This window comes from Sus scrofa, chromosome 6 (assembly GCF_054392235.1).
Source record: "Sus scrofa isolate SSC_HxYL_T2T_F1_AM1 chromosome 6, Sscrofa_HxYL_maternal_Yorkshire_Landrace_v2.0, whole genome shotgun sequence".
Lineage (NCBI taxonomy): Eukaryota > Metazoa > Chordata > Mammalia > Artiodactyla > Suidae > Sus > Sus scrofa.
In genome coordinates, this window is record NC_139388.1 from 18,582,781 (window position 1) to 18,609,688 (window position 26,908).

Sequence of the window (26,908 nt, forward strand, 5' to 3'; positions counted from 1 at the left end):
AGCAACCTTTGATTTTGAGCCTTAGCTGCTTAGTTTGGGTTCACTTACCTGGCAGTAATTTCACCAAAGAGTCTGTTCACCCTCCACAATAAAAATAAGCACCACTCTGGAGTTCCTGTCGTGGCACAGCAGAAATGAATCCGACTAGGAACCATGAGGTTGCAGGTTTAATCCTGGGCCTCGCTCAGTGGGTTAGGATCCGGTGTTGCCATGAGCTGTGGTGTAGGTCGCAGGTGTGGCTCAGATCTCGTGTGGCTCTGATGTAGGCCAGCAGCTGTAGCAACAATTAGACCCCTAGCCTGGGAACCTCCATATGCCATAAGTGTGGCCCTGAAAAGCAAAAAGAAAAAAAAAGCTACCACAGGTATGCATTTCTCAGGTTGGGCCCACTGTATCCAGAGGCAACTTACCTTGCTTCTGAGCTCCACCGGCATTACCTTGACAAAATGAGCTTGCTCTCAAGTACTAATCTTTTCAAACTGGAATAAAGAGCAGCTTTCATTAAGTACAAAGAGGGAGGAAGTAGCTCCAAGATACCAGCATTATGTGAGAATCTTTATTTTGACAAACAAGTACAGTATAAAAAATTTGACCTGAAAAGTAAAATTTAAAAAAAAAAAGTAAAAATAAATACGTTTACAAATTATTGTAGAAATAATACAAAAGAGGGTTAAAATTCTCAGGAAAAAACCAAAATGTGTCCAATTGTATATAAAGGCTCTTCCCTTGCAAGAAATGGGAATAAAGCTCAAGACCCAGTTTGGTTTCGCTGCTGAAAAATGTACAAAATAACTTAGGAAAAAACCAGTCGAGGTCAAGCGTTGTGAACCCACTACTTGTACCTGCCTACTCTTGATCTGGGGGAAGTTGATAACCACAGAGCAAGGCAGAGCTGATGGGAGGACAGCCCAGAGTTCTCCATCTGGGCATCCATTCTACATTAACCTTCAAGTAAAAGCTGAAGAAAAACAAGCCCTCAGTGAAGTCTGAGCTCTGCAGTTGGCTGACCGGATTTCCTCCATTGTAGTGCTCAAAATAGTTTACTTCTTGGCCAGCAAAAACACGGAAGAGCCTGGAACAACTGACTTGAGCAAATGCCTGCCACCTCCTCCCAGCCTTCATGGACTGGGCCCTATGTCAACCAGCAGTTGAATTGAACTTGAGGTCTGTGCCATGCAGCAGTGTTGGCTGCCCCTGGAAAACCGTCAAGTTCACGGGAGATGAAGGAAAGCACCAGGGTTTGCCCGTCCTTGGCTCCGAGCACACATTCCTTTGTAGGAAGCATCTGGGCATTCTAGAGGCCTGCCCCCCCCCCCCAACTCCTCTCCACCTTTGTGCTGGTTCTGAGGGTTCAGCAGGTCCCTCTCAGAGAGCCTGCTTGAGCAAACAACCCTAAGTCAAAGGCTTAGTCAGGATCCCAGGGGTTGAACCCAAGTGCTCAGAACAGTCTATGGATTGCAACTCTATAGAAAATGGCCTCCCCCCCCCCCAAAAAAAAAAAGCAGAGGGAAATCAAACCACTTCAAGAGGCATGAGAGAAAGTAAGAACCTTAGGATTTCAGAACCAATTTCATCTCCTAGTTTGGTTTCTGGACAGAAGCAAGCCAGTGCAGCAGTAACTGTCCACACTTGGCTGTCAGGACTCCCTGGAGAAGCCACTGAGGAGAATGGACTTGGATTGAGGGTTCACTTAGGGAACACTGCAAAGCTTCCCATTAGAGGTGATTGTCAGGAACTCTTAAGTCGTGCGTGCTACCTAGCCGCCAGGGAACTTGTCCAGGCAGTTCCAAGACCAGCCAGTTGGGTCAGAGGCTCTTAATAGTTCTCCCCTCACATGCTGAAGGCAGGCTTGCCTGTCGTGGGGCGGGGTGGGGGGGACCTATGAGAGTCCAGGCTCTCTCACTCGCCACCTGAGAAGACTTACCCAATGAGGAGGAGGGTCAAACAAGTGACTTTATCACTCTGAAGTGAAGTGAAGCAAGTAGGCTAAGACTCAAGAACTGAATGTGAGAGAATTCAAGAGTATACAGGTTGAAATACCCGAGCCTTCACTCCCTTTCTGAGCACATTGGGATTTCATCTTCCTGGCAGATGACCAAAACATTTCATCTCCCCAGCAGAGATCACAGACAGGCTAATCTAGAGGTCTGGGCACTTGACAGGTAAAATACATTCAGCTCAAAGCCTTCAGCACCACCACCAGTGTTTGTTGCTCCTGGCAAACTTTTCCTTTTTAACATAAACGTATATATACACACTCGAAAGCAGTTCACTGCTAACTCCCTGCTAGACTGGCTCCTCCTTGGGAGGTTGAGCTGTGGAATGGGGTATGTAAGAAAGCACCATTCCTGGACCCTGTTTTCTGATGCGTTATCTCAGGCACAGTCTGATTGCATTGATCATTGGATGGGGAGGAGGGTGGAGAACACATTACTAGCTGGCCTGGGTCTCAGAAACTCCCACCACCTCCCACTTACCTATCAGAAGTTGCCACTGAGTAGAACTTACTGTTTGGTTTAGCACATGTCTGAGCTCCCTCTGGATCCCAGGGGAGGAAGTGGAATCCTTCCCAGAGGCCACTGTATGTGCAGAGGCAAGTAGACAGGCAGCCTGAAAACATATAACCCTCCTTCCTCCCACCTGAGCTGGCCTTGCCTCCTCTAAGCCCAACTGTCCCAGGCCATACTATAGTCAGCATTCTTTGCACTTCAGGTTTGTCCTTTGGACCATTAAGAAAGTAAAACAGCACTCCCTCTTCCCTCCCACCCCATGTGTTCTCATCCATTCCCCTTCCCTCCCTTACCCATTGCACTTTTCCCGCTCTGCTTGGGGGCCATGTCACACCTCAGCAAAAGCTAAGCTATACTGCTCCGGCTTCTTCCCGCACCGCCGGGCGATGATGGCCAGATACAGCATAAGGAGGGCCACCCAGTAGCAGCCGTACAGGATGGCCCCTGAGACCAGGAAGGCTAGCTCCGTCTCACTGAACAGGTCCTGACAGTAAGCTGTATAGGCCAGTCCCCCCAGAAGGACTGCCACCCAGATGGACACAGGGATGAGGCCAATGAAGTTCACCACAATGGTTTTTCGGCCAGAAGTGCCCCAGCCAGATTTGTTGATGGTAGCAATGGCGAAGATCTTGGCTGGCAGGAGGCTGGACATGTAGAGAAGGGAGTAGAGAGACATGAAGATCATCTCTGCATTGCCCCGAAGAAAGCAGGCATAGGTAGCCTTGATGATGCCTACCAACTGCACTGTCAGCAGGAAGAGGAGAATGTTCCAGATGCGGCCACGGTAGAAAAGCTGTATGACTGTGGCAATAAGGAAGAAGGGGAAAAAACCTGTGACCACTGACTCGTAGGTCATCCAGAGGTGGTGCTTGTGGAACCACAGAGAGTTGTAGAGCCACTCCCGGAAGTAAGACTTGCTCCAGCGGGTCTGTTGGTTGAGCCACCGGAGGTACTTGGTGGGGGTCTCTGTGAGGCATTTAGAGCGTGCTGTGTACTTAGTCCTGTAGCCGAGACTCAGGACTCGGTTGGTGAGGTGCCGGTCATCCCCAAAACTGCACTTGCTACCTAGGAACTTCTGATGGTACCAGTCCTCCAAGAACTGCTGAAGCAGGCTGTTCCGGTACATGCCCAGGGGCCCACTGATACACTGCACACAGCCGAAGTAGGACTGGCAAGCCCGTTCCACGTTGAAGGCCATCCAGTACCGCACACTGCTCAGGAAGGAGATCCAGGAGTCATACTTATTGAGGATCTGCAAGGAAACCAGAGATGCTGGGTCTCTTACCTGAGGGCAGGAGCCCCAGGAGACAAACACCAGAGACCAGGAAGCCTCCCTGTACTCTAACTTCTGTAGCCCATTGCTCCAACTCCTGGCCATGAGCCCTAACCCAGCCAGAGCTCAGAGGAGCCAACCACACCTAGTGACTCTCCCCAGCACCAGTCCCATGCCTCTCCACTCTGTCATCTGCACTGACTGTCCCAGTGAATTTGCTCCAGCAGTCAAAGCTACCTTCAATCTCAGGAGGCAGCCTGTGGTGGTGGCTGAGAGAAAGGCTTGAGAAAGAAGCAAAGTAACACCTCAGCCACCTGTCCTGACCCTTCCTGCATTTGGAAAGCTTCTTGGGAAGACATGGTGTGTTGCCAGCAGTACCCTCTGGAAGAAGATCGGGCCCCTTATTCTTAGCATACCGCCTAGAGCTCATGTCACTAGGAGCAAGGGTTTCTCAGGGAGGGGCTCGCTGCACCACCAGCTGAAGCAGCAGCACCCTCTGGGATGGATGGCCCCAGAAAACTGTGCCCCTCCCAGCAGCACAGGCTCTTTACATCCCTGTTAAGTGATTTCTCCTGCACCCCAGGCTGAAAAAGAGCAGGAAAGGGGAGCTCTTTGATACCGGAGAAAACTGTCAAAGAGAAAACCCCTCCCTCTCCAAAACAGTAGGAAGTCAAGATGCCCATTTCCTGGGGACATCCAGTTGAATTAAGCACAAAGAGTGGAGTTCCCGTCATGGCACAGTGGAAACGAATCTGATTAGTATCTGTGAGGAAGTGGGTTCGATCCCTGTCCTCGCTTAGTGGGTTAAGGTTCCAGCATTGCCGTGAGCTGTGGTATATAGGTCACAGACAGGGCTTGGATCTGGTGTTGCTGTGGTGTAGGCTGGCAGCTGCAGCTCCCATTTGACCCCTAGCCTGGGACTTCTGTATGCCGTGGGTGTGGCCCAAAACAAACAAAAAAGCACCAGCAGCAGAAAGAATCTAGACTCTCCAACTCCCAGGGATCCTTGGTTACAGCTTACTTGGACATCTCCCCCAACTCCCCCTACTTGGGGGTCCTCCTCCAAGACTCGAAGCATCTCGAAGGTACAGGCTGGATCCAGTACAGTGTCAGAGTCACACACCTGCAGAGGAAATGCACTGTTAGTCCATTTTGACCTCAGGTCTACACACAAACACACACACACATCCTTGGCTGCTCACTGCCTAAGGGACAAAACCCTCTTTCGCATGATTCACTTCAAGCCACTAGCAACGAGATCTATGCTACATCGAAGAGCTAAGATGAATAACAAAGGAAATCAAGAAAAAGAAGTTGGAGTACCTGGCTTAACACCCACTGGGGTGAGAGAAACCAAGCAGAATGTTTGTGCTGGGCCAGAGGAAAGTCACACATCAGATGACGGGAATAGTAGCTAGACCAGGGCCAGCAGACATTTCTCAGAAGGCCAAGTAATGGCTCTTGCCAAAGGCTACCACCCAAAGTTATCTTAGGATTAAGAACAAGGGTCTTCCCTGTCTCAGCCTCTGGCCTCTTAGACAACCCGCAACCTAAGTGGAGGATGTATCTGACTCAGTCACAGGCCTTGTGACATGACTGCTGGCCTTCTGTGCTCCCTTGGCCCAGTCTTTCAGATCGGGGCACAGTATGGCCAAGACCTGCTCTCACCTTGATTCTACCCTGGAAGGGCTTGGAAGCTGGCAGCAGCTACTTCCAATCAGAACCTGGCTCCAATCCTGCTTGCTTGCCCTCCTTTGCTGGGAAGCTCATGGTCCGATTCTAGTAGGTGGCCTGTGATTGTTACTAGCTGAACCTGTGCTACTAACACTTACCCTGGTGGCTCACTGCTTGTCCATTTTCAGACAATTGCTGAGATGGTACAAAGGGGCACATAACCGCTGGGTAGGGGAGTTGACAGAGCAAAGTATCCACAGACGAGCCCAAACCCTCTTCTGCAAAAGCCTAAAATCCTTTTACTGAGGTTGCCGAGTGAGCGCCCATTAGCCTGCAGGAAGGAGGCGGCCCTCAACACCAGCCCCGTACTTTGGCTCTCCATGTGGGAAGTCTCTGTGGCCACAGGCAAGCAGCAGAAGGCAGAGGGGGAAGCAGGCAGAGCCATCACAGCTTCTTCCACCTACCTCCCACCTGCCACATCCTTACAGTCTTCAGCTTACAGGCCAAGCCAGGCCTCCCAGTGCTGCTGGTCTCATGACTACTTCCTGTCCTGACCCTATCCCATTCCTCGTGCTGCTTGGCTTCCTTCACTCCAGGGAGGTCTTTCCAGCAGAGCAAGGTTAGGGAAGTTAGAGCTCTCAGCTGCCTGAGTTTCCCCACTGGCTGGAGCAGGGTTACCTCCTGAAGAGCGAAAGACACCCTCAGCAGGGCTGGAGAAGACAGACAAAGTCCAGGGTGTTCACTGACCGGAGCCTGGGGCTGCCCCAGGCAATGAGCCCAGAACCATAAAAAGAAAGACTGGCTCATGTGTATGAGCTTATTTGCTGATCCACCAGAACACACAGCAAAGAAAGATGCGTAGTAGAGCATTATTTGGGGAGATTCTATGCTTCAAGGGAATAGATGACAGAGTCACTACAGCTTGAGCATGTGTCAGGGCTCTCAAGAGTTTTTTTCTAAGCCTTCTGAGTCCCTAAGGAAGTTTCAAAGGCCCCTTGAAACCTAGGTGAACTGCAGAATCAAGAATTGTCTCGAAGTTCCCATCATGGCACAGTGGTTAACGAATCCGACTGGGAACCATGAGGTTTTGGATTCGATCCCTGTCTTCACTCAGTGGGTTAAGGATCCGGCGTTGCCGTGAGCTATGGTGTAGGTTGCAGACGCGACTTGGATCCAGCATGGCTGTGGCTGATGGCTACAGCTCCGATTTGACCCCTAGTCTGGGAACCTCCAAATGCCGCAAGTGTGACCCTAAGAAGACCAAAAAAAAAAAAGAAAGAAAGAAAGAAAAGAAACTTTCCTTCCATATGCTGGGGATGCGGCCCTAAAAAAAAAAAAAAAGCTGTCTCGCACATCCCTCCCTCTAAGACTGATGAGGTCCTGGGGCCTAGCAAGACACGAAAAGCCAGATGTTCCATTCTCATGCAAGGATGCATCTTTCCAAACAGCCAAAACCAAAAAGTCTGGGGCAAGCTAAATTTAGGGGAGGTACAGTATAGAAAATTTAAATACTGGAGTACTTGGCATGCAGTAAGCAGGACCGTGTTGGTATGTAGGTGGGCTGTGCACAGCCTCTGTCCATTCAGGTGATAGGCATGTGGAGAGGGCAGGAACAGAGGAGGGGACAGGGCATGATGGGCCAGGAATTGGGGGTCCTGGGTGTCAGTTTCTACTTAGCACTGAGATGCATGAGCTTTCATCAGTTCCAAGTTTCGTTATTTGAAAATTTGAGTGATGTAATCTTGTCAATGTAATAAAATTTCTAGGCTGGTGTGTGTCAATGTTCCCTTTGACTGGATGCTAGGCAGGGTCTGCTCAGGGTGCTGGCCCTGCCAAGACTGGTGCAGAGTCAAGCTGGGGCCTGCTTCACACCTGTGTCCTTCCACCGCACAGACAAGAACCTGATGCCGGGAAGAGGAGGACTTTTCAGCCCCTAACTAAAATTATCTGAGTGCTTTGGAACATGACCTCTTTTACTTTTCCCCCACACTTCTTTATGGAAGAGCTCATCCCTAGGTAGCCAGTGGTGAGGCATTGTTGCACAACGGACAAGGACAGACTTCCTAGGCACAAGTCCTGGCTCTGTACCTTACTGCTGCATGACATTAGGCAAGTTATTCAGCCTCGCTGTGCTTCAGGCTCAGCTTCTTTACATGGAAATAATAACAGTACTTATCCCCAGGGGTATTTGGAGGATTATTGTAAATGCTGTACACCTATGTGCTGTTATTATTGGGATACCAATCCAGATACCTGCCTAAAGTCACAGAGCTAAGTAATGGCAGGACCAGGATCTCCTTCGAGATCTTTCTGACCCCAGGACTGCTGTTGAGAACCATCATGCCTTTTTGCCACCTTCAGCACAAGGAGGAATGCGCACAACACAAAAAAATCCCCAAGGAGAGTACGTCTGGCTGGCTGGACACATCCACACACACACACCTGTGGGGGCGCCCTTACCTGAATGTAGTCCACGGAGTCACCAAGGGCCTTGAAGGCCGTGTACATGACCTCTCGCTTTCCTCCCCACTTCTGCATGATGCAGGAGAAGGTGCTGGCCCGCACCACATTCCGCACACGGTCCATGCCCTCCTGCAGGCTGGCCTCCGTCTCGCCCTCACCCGCCTCATGGAAGTTGCTGCGCCACACAAAGAAGCCGGCTTGCTCGTTGCCACCTAGCACCTCGTGGAAGATGTCCAACATGTAGGCATCCTCCTGGCGATTGCCGTCCACCACCATGACCACCTTGAGATCGGGGAAGGCGATGCGCTGGGCCGAGCGCAGGCACTTGCGCAAGTAGTCGGGGTCCTCCTGGTACGCGGCGATGCAGAGCGCCACTGAGCGCTGCAGCGGGGAGGGCAGCTTCAGTGGCCGGCCTGCCCGCCGCATGCGCCGGTGCTCCAGGAAGGCAAACAGGCTCTGGATGAGCAGGTGCAGGCCCAGGATGGCACCATACAGCCCAAAGGACAGGTAGTGCTTTTCTGTGTGGATGAACTGGTAGCCTGTCACATATGCTGCCAGAATGCCGCCCAGCACTGCCAGGGCAAACAGGCTGGTGCCCACCACACGCAGGGCTGTTGTCAGCTGCACCGGCATCTGGTAGAAGGCAGGAGAGGTGGGGTTAGGCAGGAGGCAGCATCTCTGCTCAGTGGGAGTGGGGGCATCACAGTTACCATTGATTGAGCATGACCAAGACTGTTGGTAGACCCAGAAGCCAGACTCCCGGGGTTCAAATCCCAGTGTTGCCACTTACTGTGAGACTGTGTTCTACCCCTTAGTTAATGCATCTGTAAAAAGTGTGGCATTAACCTCCTAGCATCTTTGAGGATTAAATGGGTTACGTACGTAAAGCACTTAAGGTAGCAGTTATTATTGTTGGACAAAGCAAAGCCAGAGAGACCTGTGTGGTACCCAGCTGTGGAGGGCAGAACTGAGGTCTGCCGGACCTGAGGCTCTCCTAGGAAAGCTTTAGTAGGGGTGAACCTGAGCACCTCAGGGGCCAGGAAGGACGAGGAAGGGCAGGGGCACGTAGGCAGTCTCTACCTGCCTATACCCAGTAGCCACCAATGAGGCCCATCAAGAAAGTAGGGAAGGAAAAAATGAGAAACAGCAGGAAACAAAGAGGTGCCAGGGGAAAAGAAGGAAACGGCTCCCTTCCATTTCTCAAAACAGTTAAATCAGTAACACAAAGTTTCCCTGTGTTCTTTGCTTTCTCACCTTTTTCTCATTCACTTGAGAAGCAGGAAAGAAAGGGAAAGCAACCGGGAAAAGCGGATAAGGGAAAGAAGAGGAAATGAGAGCTGGGGTGTGGGCAGCCCTCCTGGAAGCCTAACACTGGGAATCAGAGGAACTGCAGCCATCGCTGCAGCAGCCTGGAGGGGTGGCTGCCTGAGAAGCCCCATCCACTTGGTCCTAGTGCCCGCAGAGAGTCTCTGCACATCCCTCGGCCCCACACCTGGAAATGCTGCCAGGTTTTGTCTGCAACTAAGTCAGGGCTTCTAGCATGTTGCCCAGTTGGAAACAGCTGTGTTTTTTATGAAAAGAGCCCAGCACTCAGCACCACAGGACTTGTGCTTGAGCTACAGCTCTGCTACTTCCTTGGCTGCCTGACCTTGCGGGAGTTCTCTGGGATTTAATATCCCCCTGCCCCCCAACCCATGAGGCATTCCACTGGTTTCTTGCTCCCTAGGGCTCAGGTCATTCATTTTACTGATTAGCAACCCCGAAGGACCAGCCAGGTGGGAAGGTTGATGGCAGGTGGGGAAAGGCTGATGAGGACAGCTCCCTGCCCTGCATTCTGAGGCCTTCTCCCCAGCTCCTCTCCCTGCCACCTGCCTGATCTGGGGAAGCCTGTTTCCTCCACCGCCACGACCCACCCTCTAGAGACAATGAGGTCTCACTTCCAAGTCCAGATCTCACTAAAACCGCTTCCAGACCCCCACCTCAACAAAAACATTCTTGCCCACGGGTCTCTTCTCCTCTCACACAGTAAGAGTCTCAGCCGAGACTCAGGACCCAGCAGTATTCCAGCAGCTTGGGTCCGGAAAAGTGCTGTTGGCAGCCTCGCCTCTCCGGGAAGCGCGGTCTCCGGGCGCTCTGCCCCGCCATCCCGGAGAGCGGCGGCGTGCTTCCTCTGCAGGACTCTCACCCTCCCCGTGCCCCCCCACCCCCCGCCCTCGCACGCTCTTGCGGCCCAGCGGCACCCAGGCCCCGGAGCGCCCCCATCGCCCTCTAGAGCTTACCTGCCTTGGGGGCGCTGCGGGCACTACTGCCTGCTTGCGCTCTGGGAAAGGGCAGGGGGAGCCGAGGCCAAGCCAGCAACCTAGCGGGCGCCGGCGCCACGCCTCGGTGCAGTGCCGGAGGCGGTGCCCACCAGGTTAAGGCACTGGCCACGGTTCTCACCTCCGCCAAAGCCTGGCCTTGTGGGGCAGGCTGTGCCGACCACACCCACATGCCGGTTTCCCACGACCCAGCCGGGAAGGAACGGAAAACCCCAGGAGTCAGTTGAACCAGGCCCCGCTTCTCTCCTTGGGGGCCCCGGCTACCTTGGCAAAGTGTGCCTGCAGACAAAGGCGGCATCCTCGGCGTCGCCGGCCCGCTTTTCCGGGCAGGACACCCTCCTCCCCCGCTCAGGAATTGGAGGCATAACACCGACACCCGTACCCCATAGAGGACTCAAGAAGGTCCAACAGCCGGAGAACCCACGCGCATTCAAGCACGGGTGCAGGCTCTGCCTGAAGTGGCCCCGTCGCCCCCAAGCCGGCGGAGGGGAGCCTCTTGGCCCCCATGCCCTTTGCTCCTAAGGGCTCCACAAGAGCTCAATCTCTGCAGGCGGATGCGCACCTGGCTTCAAGGGCAAGATGTTGGGGGCGCTCCCCAAGGCCTCCCCCCACTCTCAGAGACGAGGGGAAAACAACCCCGGCCAAGGACACACGCCGCCCATCTACCCCCGAAACTTTGCAGGGCTGCCCAGTCTGCAGCCTCTCCAGCTGACAGGTGTGCCCTGCTGCGGGGCCCACACGCGGAAGGATGGAAACTTGCGGGCGAGGCGGGGGCTCTTTCCTTTGCGCCCAGCCGCCCTCCCGGCCCTTCCGAGCTGACAAGGGAAGGGGAGCCCAGGCCACCGGTACGTGCGGCCATGGCCTGGCTGACCCGCAGGAACTGGGGCGCCGAGCAGCTTGGTGCCTGGACAGGTGCGAACCCCAAGGCAGGCCCGGGGCAGGGAGAGACTCCAGCCAGCCTCGTGCCCCTCACCGTCGTCCGCCTCCCAATCCATTCACAGAACCGGAGCCGCAAGGGAGGAAGGGAGGAAAAGCTGGAGGAGGAGAGGATGGAGGAAGAAAGGGAGGAGGGGTCAGTGGGGAGGGGGCTGCAGGAACGGCCGCCGGGAAGCCTGGAGATGCCGCAGCCCTCAGCCCGCCTCCCGGCGCTGGACTCCCGGCGCCCTCACTGCCGGGGACGCGGGTGAGGGGCCGCGGGTCTCAGCAAGAGACACGCCTGGAGCCCCGCGCGCCCGGGTACCCCGCGCGGCCCCAGCCCCTCCGAGGCGGCCAGCCGGGCCCCTGCTCACCGTGCCGCCGGCTGCCCGCGCTCTGGTGCTCAGCAGGCCCGCGGCGGCTCCATGCCCCTCCTCCCGCTCCTCGCCGCCGCCGCGCCTCGCTCCACTGTGCGCCGCCGCCGCCGCCGCGCGCTTAGACTGACGAGCCTCGGCCCCGCCAAGGCGCTTTAAGTACCGAGCGCGTCCCCGCCGGGAGAGACGCCCTCCTCCGGCTCTGCGGCCGGGAAAGTTGGGAAGAGTGGGAGGGCTCCCCCGAGGGCCGCGAGGGCGCACCCCCTTCGCGGCTCTGCCCGCGGTAGCCCCACGCGGCCGGCGCCCGGGGCGACGCCGGGGCCCGAGTGGACGCGGCTCCTCCAGTTCGCAAAGACTCAGTCTCCGCACTCTCGGAAGCTGGGTTGCCCCAGCGTGGCCCAAAGCCGAGCGTCTCTAGGTCCAGCTGCCCAAGGCGGGGGCGGTGGTCACGGTGCTTAATTGGGAACCGGAAGCGTAGTTAACTTCCACTGTAACCCAAGGGGGCTTCCAAAATTGTGCGCCCAGTCCTCTCCCCGGCGCCCAGCGTTCTAAGCCTCGAAACCTACTCACCCTGCCAAGCGGGCGAGCGAGGAGAAATCCCCCGAGTGCTGCACGCGGAGGAGCTGTGCGCTGGATGGGGTACTCCTTAAAGCCCGGGCTGCAGAACCTTCCAGACGGCACACACACACACACACACACAAAAAAACAAAAAAAAAAAAACCCCAACAAACCCAAAACCAAAACGGAGAATACTTGTTACATATAAAAAGACGGGTCAAAGAAGGAATTAACAATCGTGACAAGCTTAGTTTTGAATTCCGCAGTGGGGCGCTGATGACTTTAAGGCTGTTTGCAAAAGCTGCAAATGGATTTGCAAGAACCTTGGAAGTTGTGGTGTTTTAAAGCCCCAAACCAATTCTTCCTTCCCCTTTTTACACCTTTTATTTCCCGACGCCATGACCTTCTAAATTCTGAACTGATCTAATAATCACCAGAGGTTGCCGAATTCCTAAAGGCGGGTGCTAGACGAGGTGAGGTGAGGTGGGCTGGGCGGGTGGGGGGAGGGGAAGGTGGCGAGTTGTTGGCAGGGGAAGGAAGTTTAGAACCAGCTGAACACAGTGGGTCTCTAATCTCAGGAAAAAGTTGGAGGTATAATTGAAGACTAATACAAAGTGAATTTACATAGCCTCCAGATACACCTGAGACCATTTCCATGCCTTCTTCCCAAGCTGCAACAAATGTATGGGAACATGAGTTGCGGTCTTGGAGCCGCTCCTCTCAGGAACTTACCGGCTCACCCTCCTCACTCTGGGCCACAGAGCTCACTCCTCAAGCCCCCAGGCGAGCTGTCTCCTGAACACCTACTCCACCCAGCCCCATCTTGCCTTCATAAATCATTTCACACTTTTGCTTGAGAAAATCATCACTATTAGGCTACATGGCTTAAACATTGTTTTCTGTGTGCTTTTAAAAGCTAGGATTCGATTCACAATGGAAAGGTGTTTGGGGCCCTCAGCAGAGCTAACAATGCACAGGTGGGGAGAGACACCCTTGGTTAAGAGGAGGGCTCTGGAGTCAGTTCTGCCACTAGCCGTGTGGCACTAACCTCAGTGTCTTCATCCCAGAAAAGACACTGTGACAAAACTGTCACAAAGGTTGAAGAGACTGGGAGTAAGTGCTCAGGAAAGCTTAACTCCAGCTAACCTCAACTGGAGAGTGGTATCTGCTTGCTGATGCTATGGATTCCACATGTCCAACCCTCCAGGATGTGACACTTGGTGACACGTCCCATTTAAAGGAGATGCCCCTTTGAGAGGGAAGGCCCAACATGGCCAAGGTGCTCCATTGTCAAGAGAAGCCATAAATCCAGATTTTGATGTGACATTTCCTCATTTTCAAGAGTGAGCTATGAATTCAAATGTTAAAAAATGCTCCACGGGCCAGGCCACATGTGTCTGATCCAGCCAAGTGGCTGCTTGCAAGGGACCTGTTTAGACGCTGAAAGAATGGAGCAGCCAGGTTGGAAAGCTCCTGTCTGCCCTCAGCAACCCTGAATATGACTTCTCCAGGGGCAAGTTTCCCGGGGCTGCTCCAGGATCATCTCCTGCCCAGTTAATTTCTAAGGCTCCAAATTTGTCCCACAAGCTAAGTGCCTATCCCAGCTGGCTCCTGGGAGGTAGTGGTAGTCTGGTCCAGCACAACCTCACTAGTCACTTAAAACCTCCCAAATGAACACCAGATGCAGCATCACGAGAGCAGTAAACACTCTGCTCCTATCAATTGCCTTGGTCCCCCTAAATGGCTTCCCCCCGGGGAGCAAATTCTCTTTTTCTGATCTGCAGGGCCAGCAACCTGGTGTTATCAGGCAACTAGAAGCATCTTTACCTTTGTGGCCAGTCTGTGCCAGGCAGGATTTGCCGTAATTAACATCCACTCTGCTGTGCCCTATTTGATTCATCTCTTCAGGGGGAGGTGGGTAGGGAAATCTTGAAGGGGCTGATACAATGAAGCTCGGGTTTATCTCTGCTTACCACTGGGGATTTAGAAATAAGACTAATTTCATTCCCAATCACTTAAAAATGTGAATTCGGAGGTTGCTGAATTGGCTTTTAAGCAGGTTCCAGAGGTTAAGCTTCCTGTTCTACTCTACAGCAGAAGAGTCTTGCAGCATTTCAATGTTCATTTACCACGCACTGAAGGCCTGCTCTGAGCAGGGTGCTTTGGCACCGGGAAGTCTCAGGCTGGTACTTGCCGTGTAGATGGTTATCCATTTTGAAGACAAATACATTTGAAAACTTAAGTCACCCGTCCAGGAAGTTTATAATTAAATGTTGATGAGAGAATCTGATGGGAAGAGTTTGACTATCTCAGGAAAGAGATCCCTATGAGCTGGAATGGGCTGGGTGGATGTTCGTGGCGAACTCCAGCTAACTGTGTGGAGAAGCAAGAGCTTCCAGACAGGAAGCGCAGAGCACGAGTGGGAGAGTGAAGGCAGCAAGAGAGAGGCCTGGATAAAACAAGAAATTTACATGGAAAATCTCGCAAGGGCGCCTGTTGTGAAGAAAGTGTCTGATAAAGTCTAGCCGAGCCTCAGAGGGAGGAGGAGAGGACGTCGGGATGGATTCTGGAGGGCCTTGCGTGACCCTGGCTTTTATCCAGTAGGTGACAGAGAACTATTGACGACATCTGAGTAAGGAAGTAAGAGGTTATCAGAACCTTATGGGGACAGCTGAGCTGGTGGGATTTGGGGCTAAGGGCTGGGCAAGGGATTAGGAGGCATATCAACCCCAGCGAAGGGGTGAGAAAGGCCAGGGGTGAGAACTGAGGCTGCTGCCTTCAGCAAGTGGAGGTGACGGCAGGCGGTGTCAACTCTCCTGGGCACAAATGAGGGGTAGAGGTAGAGGACTAATCAAGACAGAGACCCTTCTACAGTTCAGAAGGCTGAGGGGGCCATTCTCAAAGCTTTGGAGGGTTTGCGGTAACGGACGCTGACAGCACCAGCAACAAACATTTCACCTTTCAACTCATTTTCAAATCAAACCCGTGAAACACCCAAATACCTTGTGCCAACAGGAGCCCGCCATTCGATCCCTGTTGTCATCACTCAGGCTTGGACCTGCAGACCGATCTTGCTGGTAACCAGGTACTGCCCAGCGCCACTGGTCGCCTAGTGGGTGACGGGGTGGGGGAGGGGAGGAGGGCTGGTCCAGCCCCACGCGGCCCCCTCACCCTCTGACCCCGCGCTTCAGTGCTCCACCCTGGCATCCAGCCCACAGCCTCTAGCGAAGCAAAGCCAAAGGGGGGATGGCAGCCAAGGCACCAGCTCTCCCCCAGTCCCTCTGGGCTTCATCCCATCAGCTTCCCCTGGGCTGACCACAATCAAAAACCTTTTGAGGCTAATGAAGGTGAATTTAAATTGGCCTCCACAGAGTAGCAGGTTATGTCCCCCAGCTGCCTAAATAGGTCTTTCTCCTCAAGGCAGCTTAATCTGCAATACTAGTTAATACATAATTCAAAGTGGAAAGTGTGTGCCTTGACTGCAGAAAGGCAGCTCCCACCAGACAAAGTTCTCCTTTCATAACTCTCCCCTCTTGCCGACAAGGAGTCTGTAATCAGTACCATTTCCAGGTGCCGTGTTTGAAGCAGCAGCCTTAAGGACTTTTCTGTCCTGCAGTTACAATGGTTCGATTTTAACTCCAGTCTCTCCTCGGATGGAAGAATCATTTTCATTTCAAATTAAGGGGCCTCTGCTCTGCTGGAGGCAGAGCTGCCAGCCTCTACTAAGGGAACAGGTTCTTTTATGCTGGCTTGAAGGTCAGGACCAGAAGGGCACGTGAGAACGATAACCAAGCATCAAGCCAGACCTGGAGATGCTTTTCTTGGAATCTTGAACAGGAAAAGCTCTTCCTGGCCATCGTTCCTTCCTCTCCCTCCCCTAGGTGAATGTAGAAAGAAATGCAGAAGGTGATCTGAAACCATCATCTACCTTCCCGCTGGAATATCGTGCAGCTACTAAACATAATGTTTAGGAAAAGGATGTAGGGATACACAGAAATGCTTATAACGCAAAGTTAAATTTGAAAAGCGGCAGGTTACAGAAACTGTCGTGTCTGAATGACTGCGCTTACGGTGTTTTCTTTAAATCCCATGAATTAAAAGGCAGGGGAGGAGTTCCTGTCGTGGCGCAGTGGTTAACGAATCCGACTAGGAACCATGAGGTTGCGGGTTTGGTCCCTGCCCTTGCTCAGTGGGTTAACGATCCGGCGTTGCCGTGAGCTGTGGTGTAGGTTGCAGACGCGGCTCGGATCCCGAGTTGCTGTGGCTCTGGCGTAGGCCGGTGGCTACAGCTCCGATTTGACCCCTAGCCTGGGAGTCTCCATATGCCGCGGGAGCGGCCCAAAGAAATAGCAAAAAGACAAAAAAAAAAAAAAAGGCAGGGGAGAAATTCACCCAGATATAAAGATCAGGTTTGATTGGGTGGTGGAGCAATGCATTTTTTCTCCTTGCCTTTTTCTCTGTATTCTTCAAATATTAGTAAGTATAAATTTCATAATAAAAAGGTATTTTTATTTATTTAAAAAAAGTTTATGGCTGCACCCATAGGATATGGAAATTCCTGGGCCAGGGAATGAATTTGAGCCACAGCTGCAACCTATGGCACAGCTGTGGCAGCGAGGGATCCTTTAACTCGCTGCACTGGGCTAGGGATCAAACCCACACCTCAGCAGTGACACAGGCTGCTGCAGCCAGATTTTGAGCCCACTGTGCCATAGGAGGAACTCCGTAAAAAGATATTTTAAAATGATATGAACTATAAATTCACACAAGTTCCTTCTAAACTGGGCCTCGGTGGGACACAGCCCATATCACACGTGAGTTCATATGAAAAAGGTCTGGCAACCTGAGTCCACTAAGAAAGCAGTTAAAGTTGGCAGCGCCAGGATATAGGATTACTGGTAGCCAAAACTCTAGAGTAAGTTGCTTTATTTAAATCCCTCCCACTGTTCCTTTGAGAAAATTTTTGCAGGGAAGGGGGAGTACGCAGAGCTGTGCCTGCTCATCCAGCAACTCTGAGTGAATTATAAAAAGACTCCTACCTCCTGGCAACACAGCCCTGAGACAGGGCACATGGTTTGCCTGGCACATCCCAGCTGGTGTCAGCCCCCACTCACCCCCTCCTCCAGGGTCATGGTGATTCTGAGGACGGGAAGGGAGGCAGGTGCACTAAATGTGGGCTCTAGGAGTATCCTGAAAAGATGCTTTTCCCGAAAAAAGTTATTTCCAAGAATGTCAACAGTACTGCCCTCCTGCCCAGGGAGGAGCTGTCTCCTCTGTGTGCCAGTACCCACGGGCATGTCCACACCCACACGTACACATAACACACTGTTCACAGAACGGACACACAGGTACATGCTCACGGCACAAGTGCACACTCGCTTTCCCCGACCTTAGCAGAACACGATCCCAGGATCCCAGCCCACAGTCCCAGGCACAGGATCAGCAGGAGGGGAACAAAGCGCTTAAGGTAACCTTATTCCAAATTCACTTGGCTCTTGTTGCAATAACATCAGCTACAGTTCTTCAATGTGCTGGCACTTCTGCTTTATATCCTCTTTCTCGATTAAAGGCACCATTACTCACTGTCACAGAGGATGCTCCATAAAAGCAATTAGAGAAGAGCCAAGGGTAGGGGCAGTTCCCACCAATTCCTTCATGGGCACAGACCCCCAAGGATGTCCCGCTCTCAGACCTGTTCTGTTGGGACATCGCCATAACACCCACCCCACCCTCCGAGCTCCCCTTTTCTCACCAGATAAGCTAATGCAGCGGCTCTCACGTCTGGCTGCTGCACATTAGACTTTTAAAACCTGGGGAGCTTTTGAAAAAAAACACTAATGCTTGGACCCTATCCCGGATCAATTTGGTCATAATCACTGGGGGTGAGCCCCAGGCTTGAATTTCTTATTTAATTCCCTAGGAGATTCTATTATGCATCCAGCACTGAGAGCACATTCTGCAGGTTCTCCTCAGCTGGGTTTGCAAGTGCATTTCTGGCGCTGGGAGGACAGCTGAGAGCCAGCCAGGCCTGGGGTGAGCTCCAGAGCCTACGGGTGTCTATCCCCTTGCCTCTAGCACCTTGCCTGCCACACCTGTGTGAATTAACTGACCTTAAACACTGAACAATGAATCAGTGAGCTGCTAAGCCAGAAGGGAAAAAGGAGAAGGAGAAAAGATGCTGATTTGAAGTGGAAATTAGGAGAGAGCACCAAGGAGAAACGTACAGCAGGACAGGACAGGCTGGGCGGGGCCAGAGCCCAGATCTACCTGGAATTGGATGGACAGACAATCTTTTCATTGGCAAAGGTGCTGCTCTTTCCAGGAGAACTGGGGCGGTGGTGGTGGGGGGACCAGGGGCACAGAGCTGCCAAAACCCAAAACTGGCTTGGGTTAGTTTTTGTTTTATAGATGACAGGACTTCTGCACACTGGGGGCTTTTCCTACCTAGAGGATGCACTGGGGTAGTGGATCCGGGCTGCTCTCTCTTGGGGCATGAAGTCCCCTCGACTCTCACATGGTCCTTCCCTCGGACACAGTGAAACACCCACTGGCTGACGCTGCAGTCTCATTCTTTGCAATCTCTGAACAACACTGATAGTGTCTTTGGGAAGGGGCTGAGGGAGGGAGGGGGCTCCCCCCAGGCCCAGCTCTTTGAAGCTTAGCATCACCTTTCTTTCAGTAAAAAGTCTAGTTTCAGGCTGGCCTTTCCCTAGGATTACTGCGGTCACCATGGTTCTTAAGGGTTGGGAAGTGGTGTGTGGTCTAAGAAAGGGGTGTGTGTATGGGGGGGGGGGGCAGGGCGGGGAGAGGCTGCTCAAGTTCAAGAGACTCTGGAAGCTCGGAGCAGGCGCCTTTGTTCTCCCCAGCAGAGCTACCTGTGCTGTGATGACTAGGGCTGTACATCAGAAAAGCCCCACCCAGGCACTCACTCTTCTGAGCAGGCTTTAGCTCTCAAAGCAGACAGGGAAGATTAAACCTTCCGTCATTTAATAAACCACTTAAAGGCCCAGGAGCTTTTCCTAGTTTCCCAGGCGAGAGGATGCTCCTGTAGCTCTGAAGCCGCCCTGCAAACCTCCCTCTCCTGAGAGCAAGGCTCGCACCCTCAGCCTCCTTGCAAGTGCGATGGAGTGACGTGCTGCCAACTGGGCACTCCGAGAGCAAGTGACTCAAGTCAGGAGTTTTTCTGCTCTAGGCCCCCTTTTCTTTCCCATCTGCAGGAACTTATCTCTCTGGACCTTATTCTTCCCCTTCTGCAAAAAGAGGGCCATGGCTTCCAATCCTGTTTTTCCCCTCTCGAGGAATAGAGTGGAATAGAGCTATCAATGTACGCATGCCAGAATGAAAATGATCCATTGCTATCATCCTGAGACACCAAAATCGGAGAACCCAAACCCTGCTTTCAGGAGGCGAAAGTGTTCAAACAAACAAAATCAGCAACCTTCAAAGGGGACAGACATTTCAGTGCCCTGACTAGAGTTCACAGAAGACTTGCACACTTGCCCCAGGAAGGCAGCCTCAGGGGTCCGCTACCTTAGCCACGGCCAGAAAGCAGAATGAAGCTTTCAAGGAGAGGCCGGCAGCAGGCGGGCTAGGGAGCCGGGCAAATCTCACCTCCGGCTGCTGGGCAAACCACAAGGTCAAACGCAAGGCGTATAATAAGCTCCGATGTTTGAGGCTGGATACTGACAGATGCGGACACTATGGGAAGGAATCAGGGCTGAAGTTTAGTTTGACATTACCTGGCCCATCTGAACAAGCAGGGAGCCATTTTCTCTATCCGCACTCCCCCGAAGAACAGTTTTGTACCATTTGGAAACACAATGTCTAGCGAGCAGCAGCAAAGCACAGCTGCTAAAAGCCCCAGCCTTGGGAGCCAGGCTGCCTGGTTACAAATACTGGTTTGGCTACTTCTCACTGTGTAATCTGGAGCAAGCAATTAGCCTCCTGTGTGCCTCAGTTTTCCCCTCTGTAAAACAGGGAGAATAACAATATACCTCATGGGCTCAGTGTGAGGCTTTAGTGGATTAACACACATCGAACACACAGAAGAGCGTGATGAGCTCTCTATGGTGTTAACTGACCATGACACACAGTGATAAGAGCTAAGCGATCTGTCATCCTGAGGCTTTGAGGGGCCATCAGACCCTATGTCCGGAGTCTGGTTTGGGAACCACAGTCACTATCCTGGGGACAGGTCAAACCCCAGTGTGTGAAGGCACACTCTACACTCAGGACAGTCTCAGAGCTGAGAGCCTCGCCAACGCTCTCTTGAACAGGGGCTCAGGGTTTCTCGCCAGGTGGAGGGCTTGCATCTGGACTGCCGCCACTGGTGGTCCTGCAAAGAGAGTTTATTGTGCACCTACCGGTGGTTTTGATAACACAGAAAACTCCACCTCTTGAAGACTCCCTGGTTCTGAGTGATTTAGAGAATGGCGGTACCCCTCGGCTGCGGAGGCTGAACCTGCGTTTCATGGCTATTAGAGCGCTGCTGGCTGAGGCTGGAGGAGTGGAGATGAGCGCTAACGTGTTGGTGGACGTTTCGGTGCTAATATCGAAAGTGTTCTCATCTTTTGAGTCAGGCATTCCAGCCTCCTAGGACGTACCTACAGAAACACTTCAGCATGCAAAGAGTTAGGTTTGAGAAACACTGAAGAGTCTTTGGAAATTAGAAAAACTCAATTGACCATCAAGAGACCAATGCCTAAAGCCACGATGGCTCAACTACATGATGAAGACCGGCCACCATGGCAAAAGAGAGGGGTGTCTAAGTACCAACAGGAGAGGGGCTCCAAAGTGTGCAACTAAGAAAAAATACGCAGGAGTTCCTGTTGTGGCTCAGTGGTAACAAACCCAACTAGTAGCCATGAGGACATGGGCTCGATCCCTGGCCTCACTCAGTGGGTTAAGGATCCGGCGTTGCTGTGAGCTGTGGTGTGGGTTGCAGACGAGGCTTGGATCCCGTGTTGCTGTGGCTATGGTGTAGGCCGGCGGCTACAGCTCTGATTCAACCCCTAGCCTGGGAATCTCCACATGCCGCAGGTGTGGTCCTAAAAATACAAAAATGAAAAAATACATGGCACACTCTTTATAATAACAATCCCATTTCTGGTTTTGAAAGCAGTCATGTATGCTAGCGTCGTCAGTGGGAACCTTGGGGTAAGAGTGAAGGTGGCCTTGTGGAAATTCCTCTGTTACAAATGCTTTAAATTTGTTATAATTCATAAAACATAGGTCATCAGAACGCACGCACAAGCAGCCAGGGCGTCTGTAACTCGGGCCCTGCTGGCCTGGGCACTTGGAGTGCCGAGGGCCAGAACAGGGGGTGTGGCTGGCAGCCCTCAGCACAGGTCAGCAGAGACCTAACAACTGCTTGGTGGGACTCCCGGGCCAGGGCCATGGGCGTCTATGAGCCCCCACGTGCTCCCCAAGCTGCGCTCTAGTGAAAAGGGTTTTGCTTTTTTTTTTTTTTTTTTTTTTTTTTTGTCTTTTGTCTTTTGTCGTTGTTGCTATTTCTTGGGCCGCTCCCGCGGCATATGGAGGTTCCCAGGCTAGGGGTTGAATCGGAGCTGTAGCCACCGGCCTACGCCAGAGCCACAGCAACGCGGGATCCGAACTGCGTCTGCAACCTACACCACAGCTCACGGCAACGTTGGATCGTTAACCCACTAAGCAAGGGCAGGGACCGAACCCGCAACCTCATGGTTCCTAGTCGGATTCGTTAACCACTGCGCTACGACGGGAACTCCGGGTTTTGCTTTTATACTAACTGGGGGGCAGGGAGACGATTCAACAGATGTTCAAGAGAGTCAGCCTCAAGCCCCCCAGGAGACGTGGGCCAAATTCCACCAAAGCGGGATAACGACTGCTTGCCTCTCTGTTCCACGGGGCGCTGGGAGAATCATCCCAGCTTATGGATAAAAAACGACCTTCCAGACTAGAGGAAACAGAGCAACTGATCTTGCTACTCTACGTGGCCCCGGGGGACTGTGGGGTGTCGTAGTGGGGCAGGTAATACCCAAGCCCTCCTGGTAGTGTGGAACCACTGACTCAGCATGAAGGACAGACAGACGGACAGATGAAGATGACCCTTCAAAATACGTGGGCGAAGTCCCTTCTGGACCTGATTGCACAGGTCTCCGCTGCCCCTACACTTGGCAGCACGCACGGGGTGAGCCGGACACAGCTCTGAGCCCTGCCAGCAGGAACGAGTGCAGCAGCCGTGTCCTAGAAGACAGCTAACTCCCCCAACCCCCGAGTGGCGAGTAGGGAGCAGAGTGGTGCAGGAAGCCCGAGGTGCCCGCACCACAGGAGGCTGCTGCGTGTGACTGCAGGAGCTGGTGGCTGCAGAGCTCTCGGAAGGACAAAGCTGGGCCCTTTAGAGGTCACACATACTGCTGTCCAGGGGGCGGGGGAAGGAGGACCCCCACCCCCTGCCGTGGTCAGGACACAGCGGGTGCCTCCCACAGCCCAGCCTGGAACTCAGCTCCCGGTTCTCGCTCCCTTGCCACTGAAATTCCAGCTGAGCTTTTGGATTTCTCTGCAGAAGCCAGTCTGCTTTTGTACAGGTCAGACGAATCACCCCCAACCAACTGATCACCTTTCAGAGGTCCTGACCACCCCTGCTCTGCAGTGACTGCCGGAGTCACAGGCAGGTAGCAGGCAAGGTTCCATTCGCTCAGGATCTCACAGACAAAGGGATGAAGCAGGGCGGGGACGGAGGCCACACTGACACGTCCGCTTTCCTCTTTCTTCTGGGGCCAACGAAGGGGAACTGGCTGCAGCCAGAGCAGGGGACAGTGGTGAAGGCGGATGGGGCTCACATACCAAAAAGATCGAGGAAGACACCATGGTTGGGTGTGAACTCCTCTTGGTTCTACACACTGCCCATTTTACAGCTTGTATCATCCTGGCCTGAAAACACTTTCTAAAAACAAGCTGAAGGAGCTTCATATAGAAACAGGTCTGGGGGCCCCGGGGCTGCATGTTTCCTGGCCCCTCCCCTCCCGCACCCCCACTCCCCACTGCTGCTCCCCTCCCCTCACCTCCTGCCTTAGCCCTGGGCATCCTGCCCAGACTGCTCTGCTCCCCGGTATCTTCATGTCCCTCTGATCTTGACTCCAGCATCCACCGCTCACCGAGCCTTCTCCAGACAACGGACCCACACCTCCGGCTTTCAGCCCCCACAGGCCTCATCCCCTTTCCGACTTTCTCTGGAGCATTTATCACCACTTGATAGCCTATCTTATTATTTATCTTCTTTACTGTCTGTCTCCTTCCACTACAAGGGAAGTTGCCCCTGAAGATATGGTTTTGTTCACGGCGAGTTCGGCGCCTGGTACAGCATCTGGCCCGTGGTAGGTGCTCAATAAACCGTCACCCTTGTCTGTGATTCGCCCTCCTACCCGCCAGTGCCCGGGCAGCCCTTCTGTGTGGATGGCCCAGCAGAGACCTGAGAAGGCCGGGGCAAGGGCACTGAGGAGGAAGCGGAACGTGGAAACATGGACAAGCAGGTGTGTGCAGAGGGGAAAGCAGCAAAGGGCAAGACAAGAGTCTTCTGAGGAAAGAGCAGAGCGTGTGTGGAGGGCAAGGTGGGGCCAAGTAAGAAGGGCAACAGGGCAGAGAGGGGAACTCTCCGGAGTGTCCAGTAAGTCCAACCTGATCAAGCAGCCGGCGCTCGGGCCCCTGGAGTTTGGCCGCAGCCACAGCTCCGGGCCCTGTCCGTCTCCTGCCCCAGCGCCGTCCTCTGCAGACCCGGCCCAGCAGCAGGGGGTTGGGGGAGCTGGGAGGGGGCCAAGTCAAAGACCACTGAGGGATCCAGGGGGGTGTGGGCTGCACTGGGAGCCAGGACGAGGGGCGAGGCCTGCGGGAGAGAGGCCAGGAGAACTTCAGCGGGAGAGAGGAGGGCGGCAGGGAGGCGGCGGCCTGGGCCTCGGAGGGAGAAGAGAGGCAGAGGTGGGACGCAGCAGATAGGCTGCCACTGCCACTGCCGTGTGACACAACCAGACCCTCCCAGGCCTGTGCTGGAAAGTGTTGCCATTGCCTCTGAGTTTGGGGCCTTCTTTTAGTGTTGCGATTCCGTTATCCTAAAGCTCTCGATTCTTATGTTCCTTCCCAAGGACGGAAACATATACGGGTAGAGAGATCTATACATCTCTCTATATAAACATGGAGGAATTATTTAATCATTTGGAAGCTCTTAATATTTTGCTCCTGTTTGGTGTTTAGGGGGGTCACATTGAGATATCTCCCTTTCCCTTGAATTTGGTAACAAGGTCAGAAAAAGTCACTCTCTGAAAGGGAATCCATCAAAATCAATAAAGAACAGATACTTTTAGCCACTTGCCAAATAACTCAAATTAAGAGGCAATTTATAAATGGAGATAAAGAGACTAGGCTGCTGCGTGAGGCACTCCTGAGACTAGAGAGTTTCTTAGTCTATTCAAGCCGATCCATTAGGCTACGTCCTCAGAACCCGAATGCACTGAATGCAAATAAAGTTCTAAGTTAAACCAATTGTCTAATATACCCAATTTGATCATCTTCAGTGGATCTTATAGACTCTAGTTAGAGAAAGGCCGAGAAAGAAAAACTTTCAGAGTATATTCAGCTGGTTCCAAGGAGATGCTTCAGATTTGAAAGCCCAATCCTGAAGTTCTAGACATTGTTGATTCAGCTACCTTAGATGATCGGAAATACCCCTCAAAACACCTCACTGCCTGCGGGCTCATTCACCGCTCGCTAGGCTAACCTTTGGTGGCTGGTTGTCTGTGCGCTGTCCTCTTCAAAGGGATGCTCACCACACGGGTTCAAAGCCAAGGACCGTGTCTGCAGTCTGGCCAGAGGGAAACAGCCTCTTGTTAACTGGCACATGGGCCTGTTTGTGGACTGATCCTTTAGTCACCTGAGAGTTTTGGAACATTGTATTTTGGTTCTGTTGTCCCTGGTCGGCAGAGAGTGGGGATAAAACCTGTTGAGGTGTTAAAATCCAGTCCTGCAGAGCTGAGGACTGGCCAGCCTCACCAAAGGGGTGAGGACCCGGAGGGCTTGTCGGAAGCATTCAGCCAGTGTCTCCTTTTCGTCCTGTCTTTTAGCTGCTGTCAAAATTCAGTGGCCAAAATATGTAAAAAGATAAAAAGGCGTCTGCAGCGCCCCATGTGAAATGTCTTCAACAAACTGGGCATCAGGTCACCAGTGTGCAATGCGCTTTCCAACAGGCATTAAGTAGGAACACACCGTCTAAGCATTCCTCTTTCTAAAGGAGCAGAGCACCCAAGGCAGGACATCAGCGCTCTCATGTGAGATGTTTGTGGCTCTTTTCTCCTGTAATCAGGGCACCTCTATCCAAACAGGGGCAGAGAGAGTGAAAGAAAACGGCTCAGAGGGACAAACACAGCGCTTACCCTTTTCCTTTGGAAGGTTCAGGCAGGTTGGTTCTCTTTTCTGGAGATGAGATCCTCCTCAAGGCCATGGCTTTCCATCTCAGCAGAAATCCAGATGCAGACCTGTTATTCTTTCTAGTCAAGACAATTTTATTCCATTTTTGCAGGTTTTATAACCGCTTCCTTTCCCTTCCTACCTCCAACTGCATCTCCATACCCTGAGGTGCGTCTTGACCAGCCAAAGATGACAGCTCTGGCTGTTCCTCATCACAGGAGGGGACAATCTCACCAAGAAGAAAATACCAAGATATGTGACACACAGGTGGCCAACCTCTTCTACTCAAATCGCAAGAAGAGAATGGTCACTTAATTAAATGTCAGTGGTTGTATTAAAAGTATTCTTCCATGAGGTGGCCATCCTTCTCTAAATGCTACAGGATGGTGAAAAACGGGCAGATTGGTGGGATTTGTAATCTTTTCTCTTTTATAGGCACACATTTCAGGCTCGATGCAGGATGGCTAAACAGATGCTTTAAGAAGCTCAGCCTGAAGGCACAAATGACCAGAGACGTCCCCGCCCCTGCCAAGGCAGCCATCTTGCCCGCACCAAAGAGGCAGTGGGGCCACCTGCTGGAGCGCTTGGGCACTGCCCTGGCTGCTGGGTCCCTCTGCCTCCTCCACGGCCCTTGAGGCTGGTCTATGGCAGGACCACGATCTTTTTCTCCAACTTCTGTGGCGGGAACAGGAAGTTTCTCATTATCTCATCCAGCTCTTCCAGGGCCAGCTGGGCATGGAGCTTGGCCACATCATCGGGCTCCAAACGCACCACATGCTTCAGCAGGTGGTAGAGATCCCTGAGGACGTCCTTCAGCACCTGGAGGAGAGAGACAGCGTCACGGCCACCTGTCCACCGGGCTAACATTCCCCAGAGCGACCCAACTGCTTTCTGCTGTCTGAGGAGCTCTGTGAGGAAGCCTCTCAGGTTGGAGATGGCATGGGGGCAGCTGTACCGAGAGAGGATTCTCTGGGTTTCTCACGCACCCCCGAATCCCCCCTGCACTGCCATTGGGGCTGCTGCGCCTTTTTAGCCCCAGACTCAGGTACAGATCCCAGACTCCCTCTTTCAGTCCACAGACAAGCAACACTGCCCAGATCTGGCTGCTCCTAGAGCACAATAAGGGGCATTCTCCTCTCCAGCTTCCACGAAGCCCTCTGTGACACCCACACAACAGCCATCTAACCCAGGAGACTATTTCTTCAGCCATCATGTCTCTCCTTGTCACTACTTTAAAATTCTTCCACTGCGGTTTCATTTCCGTGCCATTCCCCTGGTCACCATAATTTTTTTTTTTTCCTAATTCCAACTGTCCAACAGGAAACAAGAGAGGACTCCACGCCTTTTTCATGTCTGATCTATAGTCCGATCTGGAACTGGGAGAGTGCC

The 26,908-nt window shown here is 52.8% G+C and overlaps 2 protein-coding genes across 13 annotated transcripts in view; both read right to left on the minus strand.

Moving 5' to 3' along the window:
* Positions 1-536: 536 nt before the first annotated feature.
* On the minus strand, positions 537-26,338 carry HAS3 (hyaluronan synthase 3). 12 transcript variants are annotated; one of them, XM_084958694.1, is made up of 6 exons: positions 23,741-23,945; positions 23,128-23,429; positions 20,449-20,688; positions 7,918-8,553; positions 4,805-4,906; positions 543-3,762 (listed from the first exon to the last, which is right to left on the minus strand). In XM_084958694.1, exons 4-6 carry the CDS (start codon positions 8,551-8,553, stop codon positions 2,839-2,841), a joined length of 1,662 nt encoding a protein of 553 aa, XP_084814820.1. In that variant the 5' UTR covers positions 20,449-20,688; positions 23,128-23,429; positions 23,741-23,945; the 3' UTR covers positions 543-2,838.
* TANGO6 (transport and golgi organization 6 homolog) overlaps positions 25,597-26,908 on the minus strand; it is a 198,299-nt gene continuing 196,987 nt past the window's right edge. Inside the window, exon 18 of the mRNA XM_021093875.2 lies at positions 25,597-26,338. Coding sequence (XP_020949534.2) covers positions 26,162-26,338 — 177 coding nt within the window. The 3' untranslated portion in view covers positions 25,597-26,161. The remainder of the gene's footprint in view (positions 26,339-26,908) is intronic.